The 25,149-nt window shown below is 42.0% G+C and overlaps 1 protein-coding gene across 1 annotated transcript; it reads right to left on the minus strand.

The window, feature by feature from the left end:
• Positions 1 to 273: 273 nt before the first annotated feature.
• Positions 274 to 20,700, minus strand: SLC46A3 (solute carrier family 46 member 3). Its single transcript, XM_037891713.2, is given in 7 exon segments — positions 274 to 4,812; positions 6,494 to 6,650; positions 8,807 to 8,890; positions 9,340 to 10,213; positions 19,143 to 19,356; positions 20,557 to 20,576; positions 20,578 to 20,700. Coding segments are annotated over 7 exon segments (1,545 nt in total). The 5' UTR covers positions 20,686 to 20,700; the 3' UTR covers positions 274 to 4,724.
• Between the last annotated feature and the right edge of the window lie 4,449 nt (positions 20,701 to 25,149).

Consider the following 25,149-nt stretch of genomic DNA (forward strand, 5'->3'; position numbering starts at 1 on the left):
AGAGTTGGGAGCTGAATTTAGCTTTACCCAGCTACTTTTGTGGGAGGAACCCCTCCTTTCGATTTCACAACAGTCTCGTCAGGCTCCATTGCTCTGTAGAATGAGAGCTTCTGTAGCCCTATTTTGGGCTATGTTCCTGCCTACATGGAAACTTAAAATAACCTTTAAATGCTGCTAAGTGGTTAAGGGAAAAATACCAATGTTGAGAAAGTAAATGTAAAATTCATAATGTTTGCATGAAAAAGGCACATCTGACAGACTGCATCACAAGTGTTACAGTAAACATGAATTTTTATTTTACATAACTGCAGAACATAAAATGGTTGTAATAAACAATCTTATCTGGGGATAACCAAAGGGAGAGCCTAAAATTAAGCTACACAAATGCATCTTTTATAAATGAATAGCCAGATTAAAGCTGTTTTCTGTAAGTTTAAAGGGTGTATTTTTATTTAAATTACACAGGCTGTTACAAGCTATTCAAAGTTAATTATATGCATAACATATTACAAATCCTTGCAATAAGTTTAGGACAGTTCTGTTTGTTCTCTTACTTCATACAGTGGTCAAAGTGTGTTATGTACACTTTGAGAATGTAACCAGCCTAAATGCTATGGATTGCTGTCTTTTTGAAGCAGGGTCCTATTAAAAAAAAAATCATCCATCTCAAAACCCAATGATTGCAAAGAAAACCTTCCAAAAATAAGCTTAATGCAATGAAGTCTACCCAGGTTTGTAAATGGCCTGAAACACTAATTGTGGGACATGGGAACTGCATCCATTCAGCAGATTTGGATGTTAACTCTGAAGCATAATGTTGAGAACTTAAATGTGAGCCTTGTTCTCTACTCTAGCATTGCTGAATACTTCCACAGAAACATGCAGGTACATGTTTATTCCAAAATCCCAAGGCATCTCCTATGCCTGTCTGTGTACCAAAAGTCCCAGCTGTTCCCTACTCCTGTGGGCCAAAACAACCAGCTTCCCTTCCTGCCAATTCTCCAGTGCAGTTATGCATTTTTAATACAAAGTCTTGCAGCAAATTGAAGAATGTGGAGGCAGCATGTTGCACTCCAGAAAGGATACTTTCCTGACTGCATTATTTTTCATATTTAACTTAATAAAAAGAAAAAACCCTTCAATTTCTAAATTACCTAAGGTGGTTGTGGAATTTCCAGTCTGCTTCACTGGAGAGCTGCAGGAGTCGGAGCCTTGTTATACAACAAAACAGCATTTTGGAATAGCATTTTTACTGTCCATGTAAGAACTCTGAAAGGCTAGCCCATCTTAGATCAAGTGCTGTTTTGTTTGTATACAATGTGATCTCCAGTCATTTTACTTGAGTGTCAAGTACATACTATTTTGTATCACTAGCTGCAAAAGAAATTAAATATGGTGGTGGCCTGAGCAGCTTCTAAATATTACTCCAGCAATTGTATTGCTTTGTGCATGCTTATCTGTCAAAAGAACAAGAGCCAAACATTTAGAAGACTAGACAGATCTCTGCTTTATTGACTTATAGCAAAAGGGTGCTTGCATTTACACAAAAATATTTCACTTGTCAAATCACTCAATTGCTACAAAATTTAAGGTTTTATTATTAAAAATGTATAGTACAGTAGTGCCTGGAGGCCTCAACCCATCTGGTGTCATGCTATATACAGAATAAATGAGAGAAATGATTCTACATACATTTTGGCATAATCTCGTACTTATTTTAATCTAAGTGCTATATTCACCAGAAATATTTTGCATCTCCATATAGACAAGTCCACAAAACATGGTTTTATACATTGTGTGCTGCAAAATTGACATAAAATGTTGCATTCTCCCACCCATGTAATATGATCATGTGTGAAAATTCTCATTTGAGCCAATGGAATGTCCCATTGTAGAACTAGGTTTTTCAGATTACTGCCAGGGACAATGACAGAACCTCCATAAAGAATGGGAAATGAATGAAGGTATCGTTCCTCTTTTCTGAATCACTACATTTTTCAGGAGCTATTAATTTCTACACAGCAGCTTCACTCTACATAGTTAACGCCAGAAAATATTATATAACCTGTATGAGCAGAGTAGGCAGATCAGCATTGTGTGTGGTCTATATGAAGAGCCTAAAAAATCATCACAGCACTCTTATGGAAAAATGTCCTTGCTTTTGTTAAAAGCAAAAAGTTGTTTACAACTCAAGTGCTTTTTTCAGTTTGTGTTTAAGAGTCCTTAGACTCTCCTTTGAACTTATGCTCTCTATTTAGTGAGCATCACCAGTGTACTTGGTGCTGTACAAAAGTAAAGGAAGGCAAAAAGTCCTTGTCCTGAAGAGTTTGCAGTCTAGATCATACACAGAATATACACCTCTTTTAGCACCAATCTTGATATGGTGCCAATATTTTTGGTGGATTACCTCTGAAAGGCTTTGCTAAAGCTAAGTAGGGTGTTCTTAAAGTGAATTTGAAAGAAGAGAGGAAGGTCATTTGAGTTGTGCAGATTTGTGGTCTGTCTCTCCTATATGGTAACAAAGAGGTTTCCCTTACCAGAATTCTGACCTTTTGCTGTTTAAAGTGTATGTGCATATACAGTTAGTTCACATTTCACAGTTGATTTCCTAACATAACATCCTTCCTAATATGGAGGCTAAAGTGAACTCCAACCAATTTACTTTATTCTAATTACTGTACCAAATCTCTGCTTAATAATTATCTATCGGTTTTTTTAAAAAACAGGGTGAGAAGGGAAGGGCAGAGTTGTGCGTTATATAATGCAACTGCCTGCCTGACTTGCGCATAAAGCTATCATACTGCAAGACCAACGAGCCAGGAATTCCTTCTGAATTCCAGTTCTGGTGCTAACTTGCTCTGTGGCCCTGGATAAGTCACTTAACCTCTCTGTTTCCTCATCTCATAAACAGGGATGATAATATCTACCCCAGAGGGTGAGAATTCATTACTTAAATAATTGTAAAGTGCCTTGAAGATGAAAAGTGCTATACAAGTTCTAATTACAATTAGAGTGCATTCAGTGCAAAACAATTAGATGTGTGGATCAGATTTAGTCACTTCACCAAGGTTATAAAAGAAATAAAGAAAGATCCACAGAAGAGAAAGATCTTATGGTCTTTCAAGAGAGGAGCTCTTAAAGATGCTACAATGATTTAAATGGAGCTATGATGTAGGTAAATGAATGGTATATATATCTTGCCCCATAACAGGGGAGGAAAAAGGACACAATGAAGTTAAAAGGCAGCATATTTAGAACTGGTTTAAAAAAAAACAACAAAAACCTTTTATACAATCTGGCTTATGCACATACTTAAGTTTACACTATGCAAGTAATATTTGAAGTGCTGAAAATGCATGTGCTTAAATCTTTGCAGAATCGCGGCCTCTATAATTAGCCTAGAATATTATTGAAACAAATTATTTAGCAGATTATTAAAAAGGCTTAAACATTCAGGGCCTGTTGAAATCAATGGCAAAACTCTCAGTTACTTAAATGGACCAGGATCTGGCTCTATAGAAGAGCATCTGCAGTTAAAATAACTAATAAAAAAATCCCTTCTACTTCACAGCATAGACCAGTCGCTAGCTAGGGTCAGGAACAGATATCCCTTCTCACTGTGGTTACTGCCACATGCAGGACAGAGAGTGGATAGACTATGAGTCTGTTCTGGCACAACAGTTTCTATGTAAAATTAATAACTTACTCATGAGTGAGACTTTGTCCATGTCCATCCAATGATTGTAGGAATACGACTAGAGATTAGAGTGTAAATTGAAGGCAATGAGCAAAAGTTACCACAATATTGCAGCTGATTGATGTTGTGTATGAAATGAATTAACCTCAAACTAGTTCCAACTGGCCAAATGTCGATATCACAGATCCCACCAATGGAATGAGTGCATCTAGCTGCCATGAGAAGGAATGCATTGGAAAGAGTCCATGCTGGTTTCTCATTGCCACAGGTTATTCTCATTACAACGTTAGAGGGAAAACCCATCTTGAGAACAAAGTTACAGGTGAGTTCCACACTCACAAATGTTTCACATATAAATTAAACCTGCAGAAAAATGGTTTAATTTACAGTATATGCCAGAATTTCCCCAGTTTTGCCTTTTGGAAGAGAACACATATAGTTTGCTCATTTTCGACTGTCCTACAGGCCCCACAGTAACACAAAAGTCCTTTGAGATGCACACTATAAGCCAGATCCTCCGCTGGTGCAAACTGGCATAACTCCATTGGCTTCAACAGAACTACAGTGATTTATACAAGCCGATGATCTGGCAAACTATCATTGTCACACAAGTTTAGATCACACAGCTGCATCATATGCCTCATTTAAAATAATTTTCAAACCTGAGACACAACAAAATATGGCTTTCACTTATTTTCTATTAATTCTGAAAGAGATATTATTTGTAAATCCAAGAGCACAGCATGTAAAAAAATAAGTCATTCTAAATTCTTATTCATAAATCAAACATTTTTGCTATACTTTAAAACTGATAAAGACCCTCCACTCTCACCCTATTTGCATAGTTAAGTATAAGGATTAAACTCATTCTAGCATAAAATACAAAGACTGGAAATGCTAGCAGTTTTATGGTAACTTACAGGGCTACTGTCCAGATTTCATCTACAACTGTCACACTCACTCCCCTATCAGTGTGTATGTAACAGGTTGTATCAGACTAGAAAACCAAGGTAGATAAATTCTTTGTTCAACTCTCAATACTCTCTTCACTGGATTGTTCTTCATATACAAGTGATGCCAAGTCCTCTTCATGCCAACTGGTGCACATAAGCCAGCTGAAAGAGAGAGAGAGAAAAGACACTAAGACATTTTTAGCAAGACAGTAATGTACAGTATGCTGAATCAGCACCAACACCATCCAATGGCTTTCTGCACAGAAAGGTCCAGGTGGCTTAATAAATAAAGCAATGATAATACTTGCCCTATGTAACATAAGTTAGACAATCTCATTTTGGTTCTCTGTGAAAAGCGCTAAGCCACCATGCCTGATTCAGCACAAATTGGAACAAGCTGCAGTTTCTGCTCTGACACCCTCAGAAAGGATGGTTTCTCAGGGTGAGTGAGGTTATTCTAAGGGCAGTATACCACAGATGATAAGGCACAATCTGGAGTGGAGAGGGAAGAGAGGACCTTCAGAAATAACTATCATGCTATTCTATAGTTCTGGATCCAAGATGGATTAATTTACTGGTATATGTCTATGACCCTTTGTACAGAAAACACTGCCTTTTTGAAAGGAGCTTTCCCTGTTATTCTGGAAATTATAGATTGTTATAGCTCTCTATATCTAAGGTACTCATATGGCCCCATTAACAGAGTATTTGAGCACCTCAGTATCTTTATGTTCTAAAATACTGTCCACTTCCAGGATGAGACTCTATCTTCCAACTCCATTAAACTTAGTGGTTCAGAATCACTGATATATTACTCCAGTTTAAAGCCAGGGTAATTCAATGGAATTAGAGTGGCATAAAGCTGGAGTGATGCAGTAGTGAATCAGGTCCAAGGTTTTGAAATGTTGAAAGGCCCTGAAGTCGGAAGTGTTCTTCTTGTCTCATTACTCTGATGCATCCGGTGAAGTAAGCTATAGCTCACGAAAGCTTAAGCTCAAATAAATTGGTTAGTCTCTAAGGTGCCACAAGTCCTCCTTTTCTTTTTACTCTGATCTTAAAACTCAGCTAATCCAGAACAAAAGGTATTTGAGGTGAAGTTTAAGCACGAGGTGAAAAGGTACAAGACTTCAGGAAGAATAACACTATCCCTCTTTGTAAATATTTAACTTTCTATGAATCTAAGAGTATACATGAACTGGGTCAATTCCATTCATGTTTCAAAGTCTCAGATGCATAGTTTACGTTAGAGAGAATGCAAGTGAATTTAGATATCATGAACGCCAAGGAAAGGTGTAATTTGTCCTGAATATTACTGAAATACAGCTGGTTGAGTGTGGGTAAATATGACATAAGTTTGTCCTTCCCACAGCTTTTCTGATATGCATGGAGATTTGTCTACACAGGGCTTGATCCCATGCTCAGTGAAGTAAATGTCAATATCAAAGACCCTGTTGATTTTAATGCTGCAGGATCAAGGCAAAGGGGCCTGGATGGAAATGCTCCCATTCACTTCAGTGAGCTTTGGATCAGGCCCATAAAACTCCCTCTGGTGAGAATATACAACAAAACTGAGCTCTCTGCTTTCATACAGCTCAATTACCCTCATTGTGTGCCAAACTTTCCCCCAGGATGCACACACTCAAACAGGGCTCCCACTCATGCCAATGGAAGCTACACACATGCATCCAGGGGTAGAATTTAGCCCCATATTAGGAAACTCAAGTTAGACTTAAATATGGAGCCAACAGGTGAAAGGCAACATTTATCCACTAAACCACCCAGCTTCACTTCATACATAAATATATTTCTACTCTAATAAAAAAATCTTATGATATATACTTACCACAAGATGCCCAGGGGAATTATACAAAGACCAGCTGCTAAGAGGAAACTAAAGCCTGGAAACCAAGCTACAGTGGCTGCATAGAGACTATTAAAAACTGTGAGTGAAATGGCAGCAGTCATAACTTCCAAACAGGCAATGCAAGCAAACACAGCACCTGTTAAAATAAAAAATATCTGGATAACAATACAGTGCTCTGCATGTATTGAAATTAAAGTCATTCACTTTGGTCAGAGAAGAGGATTAATAAAAAAATACAAAAGATCCACTACAGTTACAATTCCACATCGTACAATTACTGTGCAGCATCACTATTAGAATGCTTTACCCGGGGGGCGGAGGGGAGCAGAACCACCTTCAAAATTATTATTTGTTAAGAGACAAGAGCATGTTGCCAGTGGAGACTATCTTTACGACCACTCTGCTCATGTATCTCCTTTCTTGAATCTTTTCAGTAACGCCCACTGTCCTTCCATATCAAACGACTCATTCTCACTTGCAAAGTTCTGTACAACGCCACCCACTATATCTTCCCTTTTCCTGCTCTCCTCTTCTACTTTTTCTCTATGTCCATCTTTTCCCAACTTTGTTGTTTCATTCATGCTACCTCTTATATGCTGAACAGCTTCCAGCTAATGTTCAACACGGGTCTAATCCAACAAAGCGAGTGCTTTGATGGATCAAGACTTCAGTGCCTCTATCCTCTTCCTCCATTTCCAGAAATAAAAAATTCCTACATTACCTCAGTCTGCATTTTTTGTATTATACTCCATCCAGATTACACCTTTAGACTGTATACTCTTTAGGAAAGAATGTCTTCTTTTGGCATGCTTGCCCATGGCACAGCATTATATATGCTCATGGTGCTATATAGATAAAATGACTAATAATTCAGCATAAAGAAGTCACATATTCACCATATTCATAGCTTCCAAGGCCAGAAGGGACCATTGTGATTAACTAGTCTGACCTCCTGTATTACAAAGGTCATAGAACTTCCACAAAAAAATTCCTAGGGCAGATCTTTTAGAAAATCATCCAATCTTGATTTAAAAATTGCCAGTGATGGAGAAGCCACCATGACCCTTGGTAAATAATTCCAATGGTTAACTGCAAACAACGTTAAAAAAATTATGCTTTATTTCTGGCCTGAATTTGTCTAGCTTCAGCTTCCAGCCACTGGATTCTGATATACTTTTCTCTGTTAGATTGAAGAGCCCATTATTAAATATTTGTTCCCCATGTAGATCCAAATAGACAGTAATCAAGTCACCCCTTAATCTTCTCTTTGTTAAGCTAAATAGAATGAGCTCTTTGAGTCAATCACTATAAGGCAAACTGTCTCCTACATCAAGCCACTCAACTATAGGCAATCCTAAAGAAAGATATTTCCACATTTGTAGTTTCTTGGCAATGTGAATGATTTGAGACCAGTACAGATAAAAACATCTTTGTTTCGCTAAATATATTATAAATATGAATAGCTTAAGAGAACTCTTTTGCAATAAATGAGCTGGCACTTTCACAAAGTATCAGTTTGGCTACTCAAAATTCTGTGAGAGCATTTGGAGCTAGAGGTGCCAAAATATGGTACATACATACTTCAAACAATAAGCTATTCTTTACCATCTTTAAAATTAAAAAAAATCAGTGAAAACCTTCCAGAATAACAGGCTTCATTTCTGCACTACACTATATAAAGTGTTTTTAGTTTGAAATCTAAACATCCATGGTTTTATATAGGTAAGAATTGATGTTATGTCCTTTGGGAAATTTACTATCGCCATGAGGCAGTGGTGCATAACTCAGTATCACAGTCCTTAATTGTTTCTTTTCATCCTTTCAAGTGTTTCAAAGATTGGCCGTTCACCCTGTGTAATGGCTGACTAAACATGAGATTTATTTATTTCTCTGAATGTGAAAACTTGCCGAATGTTAAAAGCACTTGTCAAGTCACAACTGTATAACAAATCTTTACTTTAAATCCACTTCAAGTTTTCAGAGGATCACTATTTTTAACCAAAATGCTAACCAATCTTTTAGGGTTTTTGGTGTTTTTCCCCAAAGGAGAAATTTTGACCAGGTGTTAACATCTAATCTTGTTTACATTAACTTGGAAACAAAAGTCACAAGGATTTTACTGAAATAAAGTAGTGTGATAACAGAGCCTGAAATTAAAGAAATTACCTTTAAAAGCTAGTACAAGCAAAAAAAAAAGGAAACTCTGCACACAAATATGTTCAAAACATTTTATAATTTAGAGCCTATTTGAAGATGCCTAATGACTGTGTTTCTTTAATAAATTCAACTCACCTTGTTCATTAGTCAGAACCACTTTTGACATCATGGACCGTAGAACTGGAATGGGCATAAAACATAAGAGAGAGGGCACTCTCACTGCAAAACAATATTAGTCATGAGTCACTCAGGTAACAGCACTTTTAGAATTTAAAGGTGAACTGCCATTTTTTTTAAATGGTCTAACTGCATTTTATGTACTGAAGGCTCCAAATAGTAAAAGCAATAGAAGATTCAAACCATAACTACTATTGTATGTGACACAATCATCTTAAATTATCGTAGCACAGAGAAACATTCATAAACCCAGTGTATATATGTGATATTAAAAGCAAAAAGCCATAAGGAAGTGCTTTCATTAACTTGTCACACTTTTCATTTTTGAATTTATACTTAAAATCCAACATGGATTTGATTGAACATTACTTTTTTGTTGTTGTTTTTAAACATATCTTTAGGTTTTTTTAAGGGATCAGCTGGCTTAATTATATAGAATATAACAATTTTCACGTATTTCATGAATCTAAAGGGCCTGCTTTTGAACTCACTTAAAAACATGAGCAGTGTAGTTTTGGCAAAGGCAGCCATGACCATTCCTCCAATGTAAGAAAATATCCCAATGAAGACAATATAGATGTCCCTGAGACAATGTGAAAAAAAGTATATTCCTAAAAAACTGGTCAGAGAAACAGAAGTGAATGCAGCTGCTCCATATCCTATGTAGAGTTCATTCCAGCAGAGAGGTTCATCCAGTTCATACAATGTAAAAAGAGAACTCCCACCAATCAAGGTAAAAAAATACATCATGAATGTAAAAAGCAATACAATGATTAAAGTTCGTTTTTTATAAGTGGAAGTTTTAAAAAGCATGTACACTCCAGAAAATGTTTCTTTAAGGCCTTCAGTACAAGATACTAATGCATGTTGCTGGAATTCAGGTACACGTACTGTATCCTCCAGCCAAAATGTAATATAGAAAATATTAATAAAGTGAAGCAGAGAAGCAACCACAAATGTCCATGGAAAGCCTAATCCTCTTATGAAGTAGCCGGAAGTCAGTCCTGCTAATCCAGATACAAGTCCAAAAATCAAATCGACCACAGCTATACGTATCGTTTTCTGCTTCTCTTCATTACATAGGTCAGCTATAAAGGCAAAGGCTCCTCCGAGGAAAGTTGCCATGCTTCCAAACAGTGAACCAAAAAATACAACTGCAAAGAAAATAGAGAGGGATAGGGAGAAATACGAGAATGCACCGAGGAAAGCATTGGATATAAAAGCTCCCACTGAAGGCAGAACTAAAGATTTTTTGCGTCCATGACGATCCCCATCAGCTACAAGGACAATGGCAACCAAAATGCTGGGAACTGCGCCAGTTAAGTCCAACTGCATAAGAAAAAGAGAGGCCTTTTCTTGGACTTCCTGCAAATGGGGGAAAAAAAAAAAAATATGAAGCAGTTACATATCCAAAAAATTCTACTTCTGTAACCTTTGTCCTTCCTCTCCCTTCCCTTAATATTGTCACTCTTTCTTGTTGTATTTTAACTTAGGACATGATCCTGAACACTCTTATTCAGGCAAGTAGTCCTTACTTGATGAGTAGTCCCAACGGAGTCAACGAGACTACTGTTGTGAGCACGCATTTGCAAGTTCAGGCCCCTATGCTGTGAGCCCTTCAGCAACATTGGTCTGCTTCTGCTCTTACTGAAGTCGGTGATAAAACTACTACTACTTTATGGCCAGATGCTGATTCCCTTACTCACACGTAATCATACTGAAACATGCAATTTAATGCAGATAAGGAGGATCAGAAACTGGCCCTGAATGGGATTATTACAGAGCCCATGATATTTTACTTATCTGTAAAGTGCCATGCATATTGATAGTGCTACATCAATAAATAATAATGCACATCAAGGAGACACAGTAGAACCTCAGAGTTACCAACACCTCAGGAATGGAGGTCGTTTACAACTCTGAAATGTTTGTAACTGAACAAAACGTTACGGTGGTTCTTTCAAAAGTTGACAGCTGAACATTGACTTAATACATCTTTGAGACTTTACTATACAGAAGAAAAATGCAGCTTTTTAACCCTTTTACTTTAAATGAAACAGACACAGAAACAGTTTCCTTACCTTGTCAAATCTTGTTATTAAACTTTCCCTTTATTTTTTAGTAGTTTATGTTTAACACAGTACTGTACTGTATTTGGGGTTTTTTTAAAATTTTGTTTCTGCTGCTGCCTGATTGCATACTTCCAGTTCCAAATGAGGTGTATTGTTGACTGGTCAGTTCATAACTCTGAGGTTCTAGTGTATTGCATAAAAACTAATCATACTGACACATCTATACTTAATATTATCACATAGTATTCCATGACACGAGAAGCAAGACATGCGAAGTAATTCTTCCACTCTACTCCAAGCTGATAAGGCCTCAGTTGAAGTACTGTGTCCAGGTCTGGGCACCACGTTTCAGGAAAGACAAATGGGAGAAAGTCCAGAGGAGAGCAACAAAAATGATTAAAGGTCTACAAAACATGACCTGTGAGGAAAGACTGAAAAAACTGGGCTTGTTTAGTTTGGAAAAGAGAAGACTGAGGGGGGACATGATAACAGTTTTCTGCTACGCATAGGTGTGGGAAGTAGGGGTGTAGGGGGTGCTGCAGCACCTCCAGCCCATGCCCAGGGCTCCACTCCTGGCCCCACACTGGGTCCCAGCACTGGCCCAGCACCCGCAGCTCTGCTTCCAGCCCCAGCTCCCGGCCCCCTTACCCCTGTCCGTGTCCCCCTCCCAGAGCCCTGGCTCTGGGAGGTGGGGGAGCACAGACAGGCATAAGGGGGGTGCAAGGTAAAACGTTTGGGCACCACTTCTTTACAGTTTCCTTAGCTGGCTTCCAGCACCCCCACTACAAAAAGTGTTCCAGCACCACTGCCAGTACCTAAAAGGTTGTTACAAGGAGGAAAGTGAAAAATCGTTCTCCTTAACCTCTGAGGATAAGACAAGAAGCAATGGGCTTAAATTGCAGCAAGGACGGTTAAGGTTGGACATTAGGAAAAACTTCCAAACTGTCAGGGTGGTTAAGCACTGGAACAAATTGCCTTGGGAGGCTGTGGAATCTCAGTGACTGGACGTTTTTAAGAACAGGTTAGACAAACACCTGTCAGGAGTGGTCTAGTTATTATGTAGTCTTGCCTTGAGTGCAAGGGACTGGACTAGATGACCTACTGAAATCTTACAGTCCTACACTTCTATGACCCTCAACAGGTCTGTGAAGTCTTCCTGCAGAGCGTCAGTGTGAAGTACCTGGATACTTTACCTACCAGGTGCAAATACATTTAAAACCAGTGGAAAGGAGTTCTCAGGTTCAGAAAGTCTCCAAATCACTAACCTCCAGTACTTCCCCAGCCCTCCATTGCCCCTGGTCCCCACTGCCTCCCTACCCACCTCTCCATTCACAGCTTAATTTGTTCACCTGCTTGCCAGGGTTGAGTACGTCTGCTATGAAAAGTGATATTAACAAACCTACAAATATCAGTCTTCACAGGAGCAGACTTACTAGCTAGCAAGTCTAAAAAAAAAAAAAAAGGCAAAAGAAACAACTACAAAAAAGGCAAGGATGTGCAAAGCACCTTATTTATGGTTCTATTCTGTTTAGGTCCAGTAAGGAATAGAGACAACTGTACATAATTTTTATTACTGAGTCTGAAAAAACCCTACATAAATAAATTACAATGATTTGGACATGGATATGTGCATATTTATTTGTTTTTCCTAAAGTTAATTAAGTATTTTAGGAAAAACTGTCAGAGCGGTCACCAAAAAAATTTCTTGTGAGAACCCCAGCCTAGACAGTGAGAAAGGAAGCAACCTAATCAGCACAAAAAGAGGGACGGGCCCTGTCTACAGAGTGCAGTGGTGCAAAGGAAAGACAAGCATCATGAAAGGAGAGTAGTGGTGTTAGGAAAGGAAGTGATTTATCCTAAAGAGTGAGAGAGAGGGGAGCATGGGAAGGGAAACTACTTGCTCTGCAGAGACAGCAGCAATGAGAAGGGAAGCAATAGCCTGCAGACAAATGGGCATAACGAACAAAGCAGAGGCATCTTGTGAGACAAGGATTAACTGCAGTTGTGAAGACCGAGAAAAAAATTGATTCCTGGGTAGCACTTTTTGTACCGTTAAGAAGCAAACAGAACCTTAGGATGTTCCATGTTGTATGCAATGTTTCCTTACTAAAGCTGGCACTCCAATATTACAGCTGGCACACCACAGTGATGAGCATCATAGAAATGCCAATACTCGGTAATAAAACTGTACTTTACCATCTTGTCCCACCCCATCCCACATAGGAATGCTCAGGGTACTGAAAAACCCATACCATAAAACAGTCTAAAATTCATACAGATACGATAGCTAAAAACCCAACAGCCTTAATAACATTCAACAAGAAGAGAAAAATGGCATGTGTGCGTGTGTGTTTTGGAGGAGAAAGTCCAACACAAGCGAAAAAGGGGGCGAGATGCTCAACTCCTGTAAATCACCCATTTCCATTAATTTCACTGGAATTACCATGGCTTGCACCAGCAGATCTAGTTCAAGGACAGAGGTGGGGGGACATATGCCTCATTTAGAATGCATGAACACGATCAATGACCAGTTCAGGCATTTATAAAGTAAATGAAAATGAACATAAAAAATTATGGGCCAACTCCTCAGCTCGTTCAAATGAGCACAACTCCATTGAAATCAATGGAGCTACACAGGTTTAGAGCAGCAGAGAATCTGGCCATATTTTCTTAATCTGCAAATCCAATACACTCTAAAATATGATTATACAGAACAAAAAATCCTAGAATACAAAATTAAGTGGATGAAAATGAAGAATCCCTTGATTTAAATAAGGCTTTAGTTAAGTGAGGAATGTTGTGCCTAAGGCTGAACAATGACCAGGCAGGGCAAATTGATAGTGGCTCATATAATTAAAGAATGTTACATACTAGCAAAGGATACTGTAAGATAAATAATGCTGCAATATAACTCCTCTGAGCTCAGTTAAAAGAGATTTTGTTCAATCCAGTAATCAGAAAGCACCAGCTTTCATTCCAGTGAATTCTGAACCTCTTCTTAATTAATTATAAAGTGAATACATTTACCCAACGCCTATGAGACAATGAATCTAAGTGCCACAAAGGCCTTATCCACATCTTATGTATCTTTACAGACCCCAAATGCTCCCCTATCGTCTTAAAATTTATATTCTAAATTTGCCCTGACATTGTTGAGATTGAAAAGCCCCTCCCAACCCTAAAAAAAAAAGGGGGAACTACACAGGATGAAGAGAGAGGATAATTTGTCTTTTCCTGAGAGACTGACAGAAACAGAATTTGAGGAACACCACAGCAAAATGTAGGCCCTCTATGTATAAAAGTCACTATATCTTGGACTCCCGGGAAAACCCAGAATACCTGGTGCAAATATAATCTTAGCAAACTGTCTGGAGTTTAAATTTCTCAGCCTCCTGTTTTCACCCACTTGCAGACAGAATTCTTTCTAGTGTGGAATCCTGGCCCCCTTGAAGCCAAAGGGGATTTTACCATTTTCATCTATGGGGCAAGAATTTCATGCTCAGATGCTATGGTGATGAGTGTGGTGTAAAACACACAGACAGACAGACATGATTATTTCAGAGTTTACAGCTACCTGAGGCCTGTACTGATGGAATAATGGGAACTGGAAATAGGCAGGGGATGGGCAACAGAAAAGTTCTGCAGGACAAGATCCCGCTTACTGGAGACCCATTGCCCTGAAAGGAGTTATCCAAGCACAGTGAATGTAAAGCTAGTTTTTATTATGCATCCTTTATGTCGAATAATTGCAGTGAGCAACTGTGTGAAAGAGTAAATTCACAATGATCTTGTTGCGAGAAGCCATTTGAAATTCAGCTGACTCATGGTTAATAAGCACTTTGGTTCAGTGCTTTGCATTGAGTGGAAAAGTTTTCTTTTTCTAAGCACGTACTGTCGTGTTTTGAAAAAACAGCTTGAATTTCAGGGGCTTTCCAGCAAACGTCAACTACAGAAAAAAAAAATCAAACTAAGTTTTTATGAAGTTTAACTAAATTTCCAGATCAGAAATCTGCGGCTGGCAGATTTTTCATCATTTGTGGGTTTGTAGTTGCTATAATGAAAACAACATGACAGTATATGACTATGTCTACACTAGTACGAGTAAAACTTTTGTTGTTCAGGGATGTGAAAAAAACACAGCTGTCTGACATAAGTTTCACCAACAGAAGCGCCAGTGTGGACAGCGCCTTGTTTAATTATACCAACAGGAGAGCTCTTGCCCGTCAGCACAGAGCTGCTACAGAGGAGACTTTACAGCGGCACAGCTGCAGCGGTACACCTGTGCCACTGTAAGGTCTGTAGTGTAGACATAGCCTGTGTGTGACACTAAGAAGCCCTCAATGCCAACTGGCAAAGGGCTCACTGTTCTGTCAGCAACTCCAATAAGGCCTGACAAACTCACTGCACCTAACACATTGCTGTCACAGTAGTTATCCATAAAGAATGTTGTGTGAGGTATGAAATGAAAGCCAATGACACACTGGCCATTAATATCATTGTGAAGAATATGTATTAATACTATATGAGGAACTGTGTACACGTACTGATAATATGCTTTAAAGTCTGTAACCAAACAAAGGGAGAAAGAGGTTTCCAAGAGGAAAGACAGGTATCACTGTCACATGTAAATTAAGCATCATGAGCCAAAAACAATGGGAGCTACATTTGCATGTAAAGTCAACAGGAAAAACAGGTTGACAGGGGGCAGGAGGGATGTGAACACAATATGGCACCAGCTCAGTGGAGAATAAACAGCAGGAATGCTTTCAGACGTTTACTGGGCTATAACAGGGATGCACGAACAACTCCCATTATCCATTTCACTGAGGAACACCCTTAGTGCAGGGGATGATTTGTGAAGGAATAGATCCTAGATTGACTGAAAACAAGCAAGCTCTGCAGAAAGACTTTTGAGGGTGAGAAACTACTTTAGACAAGGGTTGTAGCCTAAGTTTTTATCTCTGGAAAGTGTGTTATAGTTTTGTTTTATTTGTAACCATTTTTGTTTCCCTTACTCTTTCTCAATACTCATTTGAATCCGTGAATCTCTGTTCTTTGTTAAAAAACAATTACAGTGCTGTGTTGCTATAAAGGACCTAATCCTGAGTTGTAACCATCCAGCTGTGTAAACACCTAGCCATGTGTACGCTATCTCTTTAGGGACAGTTTACCTGGTAATTACTGGGAGTGTCCAGCGACAGTCGCTGGACACTACCGGGGCGGGGGAGGCGGGGAGGGATGCTTGTGGAAGGTTCAGGGACTGGGATACACCAAGACTTAACCTGCAGGCAAAGTAAGGGCTGGAAAAATTCTGAGGAGTTTGTTTGGGTGGCTAACTGACCATGAGTGCCAGGGAACTGAAAGACAGCAAGTATGTCTCTTACAGAGGCAGGAGGTAACATGGTGACTTCTGGTTCTGGACACCCTGAGAAAGTCACAATATGCCAAAATTCATCTACCTAAAACACAGCATGCAGTAAGAGCTAATACTGGATGAAAATACCTGTTGTGGGTGATGTACAAAGACTACTAAGAGAAAAAGCCCAGATCCACAAACCCAACTTTTAGGCACCTTGGAAAAATCACTGGAATTCACAAACCCTGAACTAGGTTCCCTATACAATTTATGAGGAGAGGTAGGCACCTGAGAATAGAATCCATAAACGCCAGCACATTCTCACTCTTTGTCTAGCCCCATTAATATTTAATTGTTTAATACAAAAAGTGGAATGGCTTCAGCAAAAGAGACCCACCTCAGAATATTCCATAGCCCAGTGGTTAGAGCTTTCCCCAGAGAAGTGGGAGACCCCTCTTCAAATCCCTTCTCCTCACAAGGCAGAGGGGGGAATTGAAACAGGGTCTCCTGTACCTGGGGTGAGTATCCTAACCACTGAGGAGCTACAGGTTATAAAGGGAGGTCTCCTCCTCGTGGCCATTTTGTGAAAAGTTAGGCATGCTCGCTGAATTGGGCCGAGCAAGCAAGCTAGGCAGGGTAACACCTACTTTCACCTGGTTTGAGGACCACACTGGGGCTTAGGCATGAGACAGGTGTCAGGTCACCTGCCTGAGGGAGCAATGCCATGTCCAGAGGCACAAACTTTGACAGCTAGGGCACTTTTACATGAAAATTAAGGTGCTGAGTGAGATTAGGTGCCTACAGTGTTAGGCTGCAGCTGTGCAGGTGGATTGTAGATCACAGTAGGACATAAATCCCTTTTAGATCTGAACCAAAAAACCCTGATCTAGCCAAAAGCATCCACAGTCTTCCACTTCACAAGAACCTCAGGAGACCCTGAGTTCTGGTTCAGGTCAAGCTATTTAAATGTCAAATTGACTTGCAATAGAAGCCTCTCTTCCCCTCCAAAAAGGACAGCTTTGCAGCCAAACATTGCAGCCTTGAGGAGTGGAGAGTTCACGTGTTCTCCTCCTCCTGTGCTCTAAAAGTTATTCCAGTAGCTAGCTCTCCGGCTGTCTGATGCTGGGAGAGAGGCGAGTAAGGTCTCAGCAGCCCAGCCTCAGGGTTTTGAGTTTATTTGTGTTCAATTACATGCTGCGGAGCTAGTGAGATCAGTGCCTACTAGCATCTCTACATGGATTAACAGATTGCTAGAAGGTGCCTCCTACTCCCAATCACCAGAAAGCTGCTGGGGTCTCTTCTTCCCAATTGCAGCTGTGGATCATGCACAGCTGCTTTCTTGCTGTTTAATTAAAACTCCATGGGTTGGGTCAGCCAGGAAGAGCTGTTTATGCTTCTACTGGACTCTGACTCCCATAGGATAGTATTTGGTAGATAGAAGCCAAGTAAATCAACACTAAAGGGGATTCATGGGAATCATAAATGGCCTACCTTGGCTGATCTGTCAGCCAAAAAAAAACGAAAAACAAAACAAGAGTCCTATGGCAAAAATTCAACTTTGCCCTCTTAAGTTTTTCCTTAGCTGACTAGTCTCCTGTCAAATGAGGAAGAACGCATTGTCATGGTAAAAAGTCTGACCTATTCCTTTGAGCAAGTTCAATGGAGTCTACATATGGCATTGACAAGCATGCCCTTGTTATATATAGCAAGTGGGCTACATAAACTTGGATGCTCTACTCTTGAGAAGGGGCAGTGCAGAATATCTAATTAGTAATTTTATGGTAGCATCCCAGAGATTCAGATCTAGGATTGCACAAAATCCCTCACTTCAAGTGCTACTTAGAGTTTTGTAACAATCTCTTTGTCTGATTTTGGAATGATGTCAACTGATTCCACATTAACACATGCCTTTTTTATAACTCACAAATCCATGTCAACTACCACTTTCCCCTAAACGTAAAGGAAGCTGTGGTCTAACAGGGGATTCTAATCAATATCTAATTCAAGAAGAGTAAATTGTACAAATAATATTAAAATATGCTTTACATATTTTTTAAAAGGATCATTAACAATCAAATTGAAGAGTTGCCATCCTTATATTCTGACAATACAGGAAATGAATGTCACCACTGGCATAAATGAGAAATCAGAGATTTTCAAAGTTGTTGAAAGATCAGCTCAGTTAAATACATATTTTAAAATTCTCTTTAATCTTCTCCTCCTCGTCCCGCATCCCTGTCTGATGTCATCTCTCTCTGTATAATGCTATATTTATCTAACCAAGGCCTTGGTCCTGCAAAGATTGACATACATGCTTAACTTGACACATGGAGAAGTCCCACTGAAGTCAAAGGTACTAATCACACTGTGTAAAGTTAAACACATGCATATGTCTTTGCACGATCAGGGCCCTGGTTTCTATACTTCTCAGAGTAAGGGCAATATCTTCTTTTTGGGCCAAACCCTCTAAGGGAGTGGTTCTCAACCTACAGCCCAATCAGCATACAGCTGCAGCACATCCTCAGGGCCATACAAGTAGTATATATATTGTGTGGATGCTACCCACATAACACATAGAGAGCTGCATAGGCAGCCCACAATGGTAAATAGGTTGAGAACCACTTCTCTAAGATAATGTGCACCCTCAACTCCTAATGATTTCAGAGGGAACTGAATGTTCTCAGCATCTTGCTGAGTTGATTCTTTGTAAACACTATACACACCTATGGCACCACATAGATATTAATGAAATCATAATTTTATAAAAAATAAACCACTGTTAATTTCATAGTTATCTAGTACTCACTGCAAATTTTCCTTCGTAATACGTTTTCATTGGTACTTCCCCCTCTCCCCCCGCACTTACCTTCTGTTTGATATAGGTTGGGTTACTTTTGTTTCGTTCACAGTAAGTAGTGTTGTTATTTTCTATTAAACTGGAGTTGCTTGCTTCTTCCCATAGTCTCTGATAAATATACTGCTGAATCAGCGGTGCAGTCAAGAAGGAGGCAAAAGCGTAAATGACGATGACAGGTTCCACTAACAAAACCTTCTTCATGTCTGGATTGCCCTTCAGTTCTCTGTTCAGAAAGAAAGAGCATGTATTAGCTGTCCGATATGAAAGGAACGCACATACTAGTGTTTCAGAATAGTCTAAAATTTAGGTGGGAGGTTTTGCACATTGCAGAGAGAAAGGAAGTGTCAGATGGTAATTCTCTGTCAATTAGGGAGGAGCTTACACTCTGTTTTGAACCAAGCCTGGTTTTAGATTGCTATTGTGTAATTTATATTGCTAAAAATCTGAGTTACAAATGAGTTGCACATTTAATTCAGTTTCTGTTTTAGCCTGTCAATTATTTAACTAGTTAAAAAGAACTGAATGTTTTAAAGGTGGTGATGTCTTCCCCCCTCACTATTGTTCACCTTGTTTATGTTTTGCCATGTTCAGCAGTTTCTTAAAAACATGTATTTTAAAATTCTAAAAGTAGTTAATCAGTAAAAGATCATTTTAAAACTCATATATCACACCATTTTAGAGAACCCAAAGGCAGACATCTTTCCTCCCCAAATAAAATGTCAGGTCTTGCTACTCTCTCTGGGGGTGTTTATTCAGCTGCTCCAAGATATAGCCCAGTTATGCAAAGTCCAGATGTGCAAAATGACCAAAATTACAAGCAGTAGTAGCGAGATCACTTGCTGTTGTGTGACATCGCCCCTCCCCCCCAAAAAAACAAACCATTTTCAGTGTTAGCAAAGATTCATGTTTGTGTGTATCTAAGCGTTCAGGTATCAGAGTACATCTGAATGTCTGTGTGGCACGTCTTGGTCTGATAACGTGCGTGTTGCTATCTCAAGTAAGCCTGAGTGGCTGTATGCACTGGTCTGAATGTGTCTACACCGCAAAAAAAATGTCTTCACTCACCTTAGCTAACCCATGTTAAAATAGCAGTGAAGACAGGGCAGAGGGGCTTTTAACTGGGGTGAGCAGATCCAATTCAACTCTAGGCTCCCCTGTGGGCTTCAACCCAGGGTGCCTGAGTGGCAGGGTGGGTGCTGTTGGCCTCTCTTCCTGTGTGAGTGTGTTGTATGTGCCTCTGGGTTCCCGGGCGGGTACTGGGGGGCGTTCCAGTCCCAGTGTGTCTCCCCCGCGCGGGCTGTGGGGTGGGGGTGCACGCTCAGCCCGTGCCTGCCCGCGCTGGGAGTGCTGGGTGCAGCGCGCTGGCTGGGGGAAGAGGAGAGATGCCCCTCCCCGCCGCCCCACGCCCCGGCAGCGCCCTCACCTCCTCTGCAGTGCCCGCCGCTCGCGGCCGCGAATCCCCCGCCGGCTGGCGCCCGCAGAGCTCCGACCCAGGCAGCGACAGGGACCCGTGCTCCCCGGCCAGCGGCGGCGCCAGGCTGCTCCCAAACATAGACACGTCAAAGCCGGAACCCGCTCATTGGGTGCCCGCTCACGGAGCCTGTCCCACGGAGCGCGGTGATTGCTCATCCCCCGCGCCACTCGCCCGGGCCCTGCCTCCCCTTGGCTCCGTCCCGCGGCGGGCATGAGACAGCACCTGCCAGCCCCGCAGCGCGCCCCGGCCACCCCGCACCTTCGCTCCCGCCCCCGCCCCCGCCTGATCCAGCCGGGGCCCCAAGGGTCGCGTGTTCCCCTCCCCCGGGCCCCGCCGCTGCTTCCAAGGGGAGCCCCCTCCGCGCGGCGGAAGGGGCCCCTGGGGGTTTCTGCGGCGGATAGGGGGAACCCCGGCCTTCTGGTTCTGCTGCAGCCACGCTGCTAAGGGAGCTCAGGCTGGCTCCACTCCCCGACGGGGCGATCAGGCAGTTTCCCTCTGCCATTCCCATCCCACTGGGTTGTGGTGTGGAAGAGGCAATCTCTGAGCCTCAGGCCACGCTTAACCCCATGAAATCTAGACACCTGCTCACTGGGTTTGGGTTTGGAAACTGGTCAGTGAAGGAGCTGGCCTGGGGGTGAAAACAAATCACTAGCATGGGCCATGTTGTGACTTTACTTCCCCCTGAAATGGCAAGGTAATGGAGCAAATAATTAAGCAATCAATTTGCAAACACCTAGAAGATAATAAGGTGATAAATAACAGTCAGCATGGATTTGTCAAAAACAAATCATGTCAAACCAAGCCGATAGCTTTCTTTGACAGGGTAACAAGTCTTGTAGATGCGGGGAAGCAGTAGATGTGGTATCTTGACTTTAGGAAGGCTTTTGATATTGTCTTGCATAGGGAAATACAACCTAGATGCAGCTACTATAAGGTGGGTGCAAAACTGGTTGGAAAATCACTCCCAGAGAGTAATCATCAGTGGTTCACTGTCATGCTGGAAGGGCATAAGGAGTGGGGTCCCGCAGGGATTGGTTCTGGGTCCAGTTCTGTTCAATGTCTTCATCAATGATTTAGATAATGGCATACAGAGTACACTTATAAAGTTTGTGGCTGATACCAAGCTGGGAAGGGTTGCAAGTCCTTTGGAGGATAGGATTAAAATTCAAAGTGATTTGGACAAACTGGAGAAATGGTCTGAAGTAAATGGGATGAAATTCAATAAGGACAAATGCAAAGTACTCCACTTAGGAAGAAACAAGCAGTTGCACACATACAAAAATGGGAAATGACTGCCTAGGAAGGAGTACTGCGGAAAGGGATCTGGGGGTCAGAGTGGATCACAAACTAAATATGAGTCAACAGTGTAACGCTGTTGCAAAAAAAGCGAGCATCATTCTGGGATGTATTAGCAGGAGTATTGTAAGCAAGACACTAGAAGTAATTCTTCTGCTCTACTCCGCGCTGATTAGGCCTCAACTGGAGTATTGTGTCCAGTTCTGAGCGCCACATTTCAGGAAAGTTGTGGGAAAATTGGAGAAAGTCAGGAGAAGAGCAACAAAAATGATTAAAGGTCTAGAAAACATGACCTATGAGGGAAGATTGAAAAAATTGGGTTTGTTTAGTCTGGAGATGAGAAGATTGAGGGGGGACAAGATAACAGTTTTCAAGTACATAAAAGGTTTTGCAAGGAGGAGGGAGAAAAATTGTTCCCCTTAACCTCTGAGGATAGGGCAAGAAGCAATGGGCTTAAATTGCAGCAAGGGCGGTTTAGGTTGGCCATTAGGAAAAACTTCCAAACTATCAAGAGTGGTTAAGCACTAGAATAAATTGCCTAGGGAGGTTGTGGAATCTCCATCATTGGGGATTTTTAAGAGCAGGTTGGACAAACACCTGTCAGGGATGGTCTAGGTAATACTTAGTCCTGCCTTGAGTGCAGGGGACTGGACTAGATGACCTCCCGAGGTCCCTTCCAGTTCTATGATTCTAAGGTAAACCTGCTCTCCAGTTTAGGCTTTGCTACATCTGCAGCAATGGACTTTGTTTCATCTAATAATGCAATGAGGATTTTCTTATCTCTGGGTAAATGTATGGGCTAGGTTAACATCAGCTATAAAACCTATGGGTCTAATTCTATTCCCGGAAGTATAAATCCATTGATTTCAATGGGGCAGGATCAAATCCTAAACTCCCCAGAACAGCAATATTCAGGGACAATAGAAATCGGTGCTGATTTTGATTTTTCTACTGGGTTCTACCCATCTCTTAATCTCAGTAATAGGGTCGCCAACTTTCTAATCAAACAAAACCGAACACCCTGCCCTGCCCCTTCCCCAAGGCCCCGCCCCTTCTCCCCCCACTTGTTCCATCCCTCCTCACTTGCTCTCCCCCTAAGGTTGCCAACTTTCTAATCCAGGGGTGGGCAATAATTTTTGCAGGCCGTCCACTCTTCGAATTCTGGTAAGTTGTCACGGGCCGCACATTTCTACTATATTAATGGAGGGGGTCTGGGAGGAGTTTGGGTGCAGGAGGGAGCTCCGGGCTGCTGCAGAGTGGTGGGGTGCAGGAGGGGGTGCAAGTTGCAGGATCTGGCTGGGAGGTGCTTACCACAGGCGGCTCCTGGCTGGCGGTGCAGCAGGGCCCAGGCAGGCTGCCTGCATGACATGGCCCCATACTGCTACCAGAAGTGGCTGTGGCTGGCTGCTGCTGGCATGTCTCTGTGCGCCCCTTGCAGGGAGGGGGGCATTGGGTCTCCATGCGCTTCCCATGCCCACAAGCACCATCCCTGCAGCTCCCATTGGCCGGTTTCTGGCCAATGAGAGCTGTGAGGACAGTGCTGGGGCTGGGGGCAGAGTGCAGAGCTGCCTTCTCCCTCCCCCCGCCAGGGGCGCGCAGAGACGTGCCAGCAGCAGCCGGCCGCTTCAGGGAGCGGCATGGGGCCACAGCAGGCACGCAGTCTGCCTGAGTGCCCCGCTGTGCGGCAGGACTTTTAGTGGGCTGGACTCGGAGATTGCGAGGGAGCAGAGGAGGCCGGACAGAAATGTTAGTCATCGTGGGACGTGAAGAAATGTTAGGCTGGATCCAGCCCACGGGCCGTATTTTGCCCACCCGTTAATCCCACAAAACCAAACACCCTAGCTCTGCCCCTTCCCTGAGGCCCTGCCCCCCACTCACTACATTCCCCCTCCCTCAGTTACTTTCACTGGGCTGGGGCAGGGGTTGGGGTGTGGGAGGGGGTGCGGGCTCCGGGGTGGGGCCAGAAATGAGGGGTTCAGGGTGCAGGAGGGGGCTCCAGGCTGGGACAGGGAGTTGGGGTGTGCGAGGGGGTGAGGGCTTTGACTTGGGATGCGGGCTCTGGAGTGGGGCGGGGATGAGGGGTTTGGAGTGCAGGGGGGCTCCAGGTTGGGGGGTGGGGCCAAGGGATTTGGAGTGCAGGAGGGGGCTCTGGGCTGGGCCATGGGTTAGTGTCTGGGAGGGGGGTGAGGGCTCCGGCTGGGGGTGCAGGCTCTGGGGTGGGGCTGGGGATGAGGGGTTTGAGGTGCAGGAGGGGGCTCTGGGTTTTGGGGGGGACTAAGGGCTGGTTCCCGGCCAGTGGGAGTGCAGAGCTGGTGCTCACGTCAAAAAGACAATCCAGGGTCCTAGGCACATCACCAAATGGGGGCATGTATTATGCAGGAAACTCTTCTCCAAACTGGGATGGGCAGCTGGGGTCTCCTTCAGAGCAGCAGGGTCTGCTTTGCGGATGGAGTCAAATAACTTTCTCCATGGCTCTACTGGCTGCTGCACCTAGTCTGGTGCATGCTGTCAACAAACTCAAGTGAACATCACACCTGGGTGGAGTTTTTCTTTGCATCTATGAGTCCAGAAACATAATAAACCTGAAATTCTGATATAGTTACATGGCTCTGGGAGTTGGGTCCCTGGCCCGTGCCTATGCCTTAATCTGATGTTTACTGTGGTGGTGTCTAGTGGCTCCAGTCAGGAATGGGGCACTGTTCTCTTAGGCACTGCACAATCACAAGAATAGAGGTAGTTCCTGTCTGTTGAGTTTACAGTATAATATGAGAAAAGAAGTGACAAAAATGAGAAAAACTGAAGGAAAGAAGTAGCGAGGGTAATGAAAATAAGATCATGTGGTTACTTAGCTATTGCATAACTCAGTAGTTACAGATGGTTCCAAGCAATCTGCATTTTTTTCCCAGTAAATGAAATCACCTCTCTTGAACAACCAAACCATAACTGATTAGCTGATTTGTTGCAGGAATCACATGGGTCTTGAACTGGGATCTGTAACTGCCCTTCCTGTTATTGAACCAGACTTAATTATTTCCTGATCATAAACTTCACTTCATCCCAGTTTTAGGGGGGTACAGTAATAAATGTCTCATTTATCCTGATAATCCAGATATTCAACTAATTGCACATTCAGAATATTCAGCTTTGTATTATGGAATGTCCTTGCACATCAATGAAACATAAGGATTGTGACAGGAATGTCAGGCCACATTAGGTAAGCACAAGCTATGACCATTGGCTGGTCAT

This window comes from Chelonia mydas, chromosome 1, assembly GCF_015237465.2.
Source record: "Chelonia mydas isolate rCheMyd1 chromosome 1, rCheMyd1.pri.v2, whole genome shotgun sequence".
Classification (NCBI taxonomy): Eukaryota; Metazoa; Chordata; order Testudines; family Cheloniidae; genus Chelonia; species Chelonia mydas.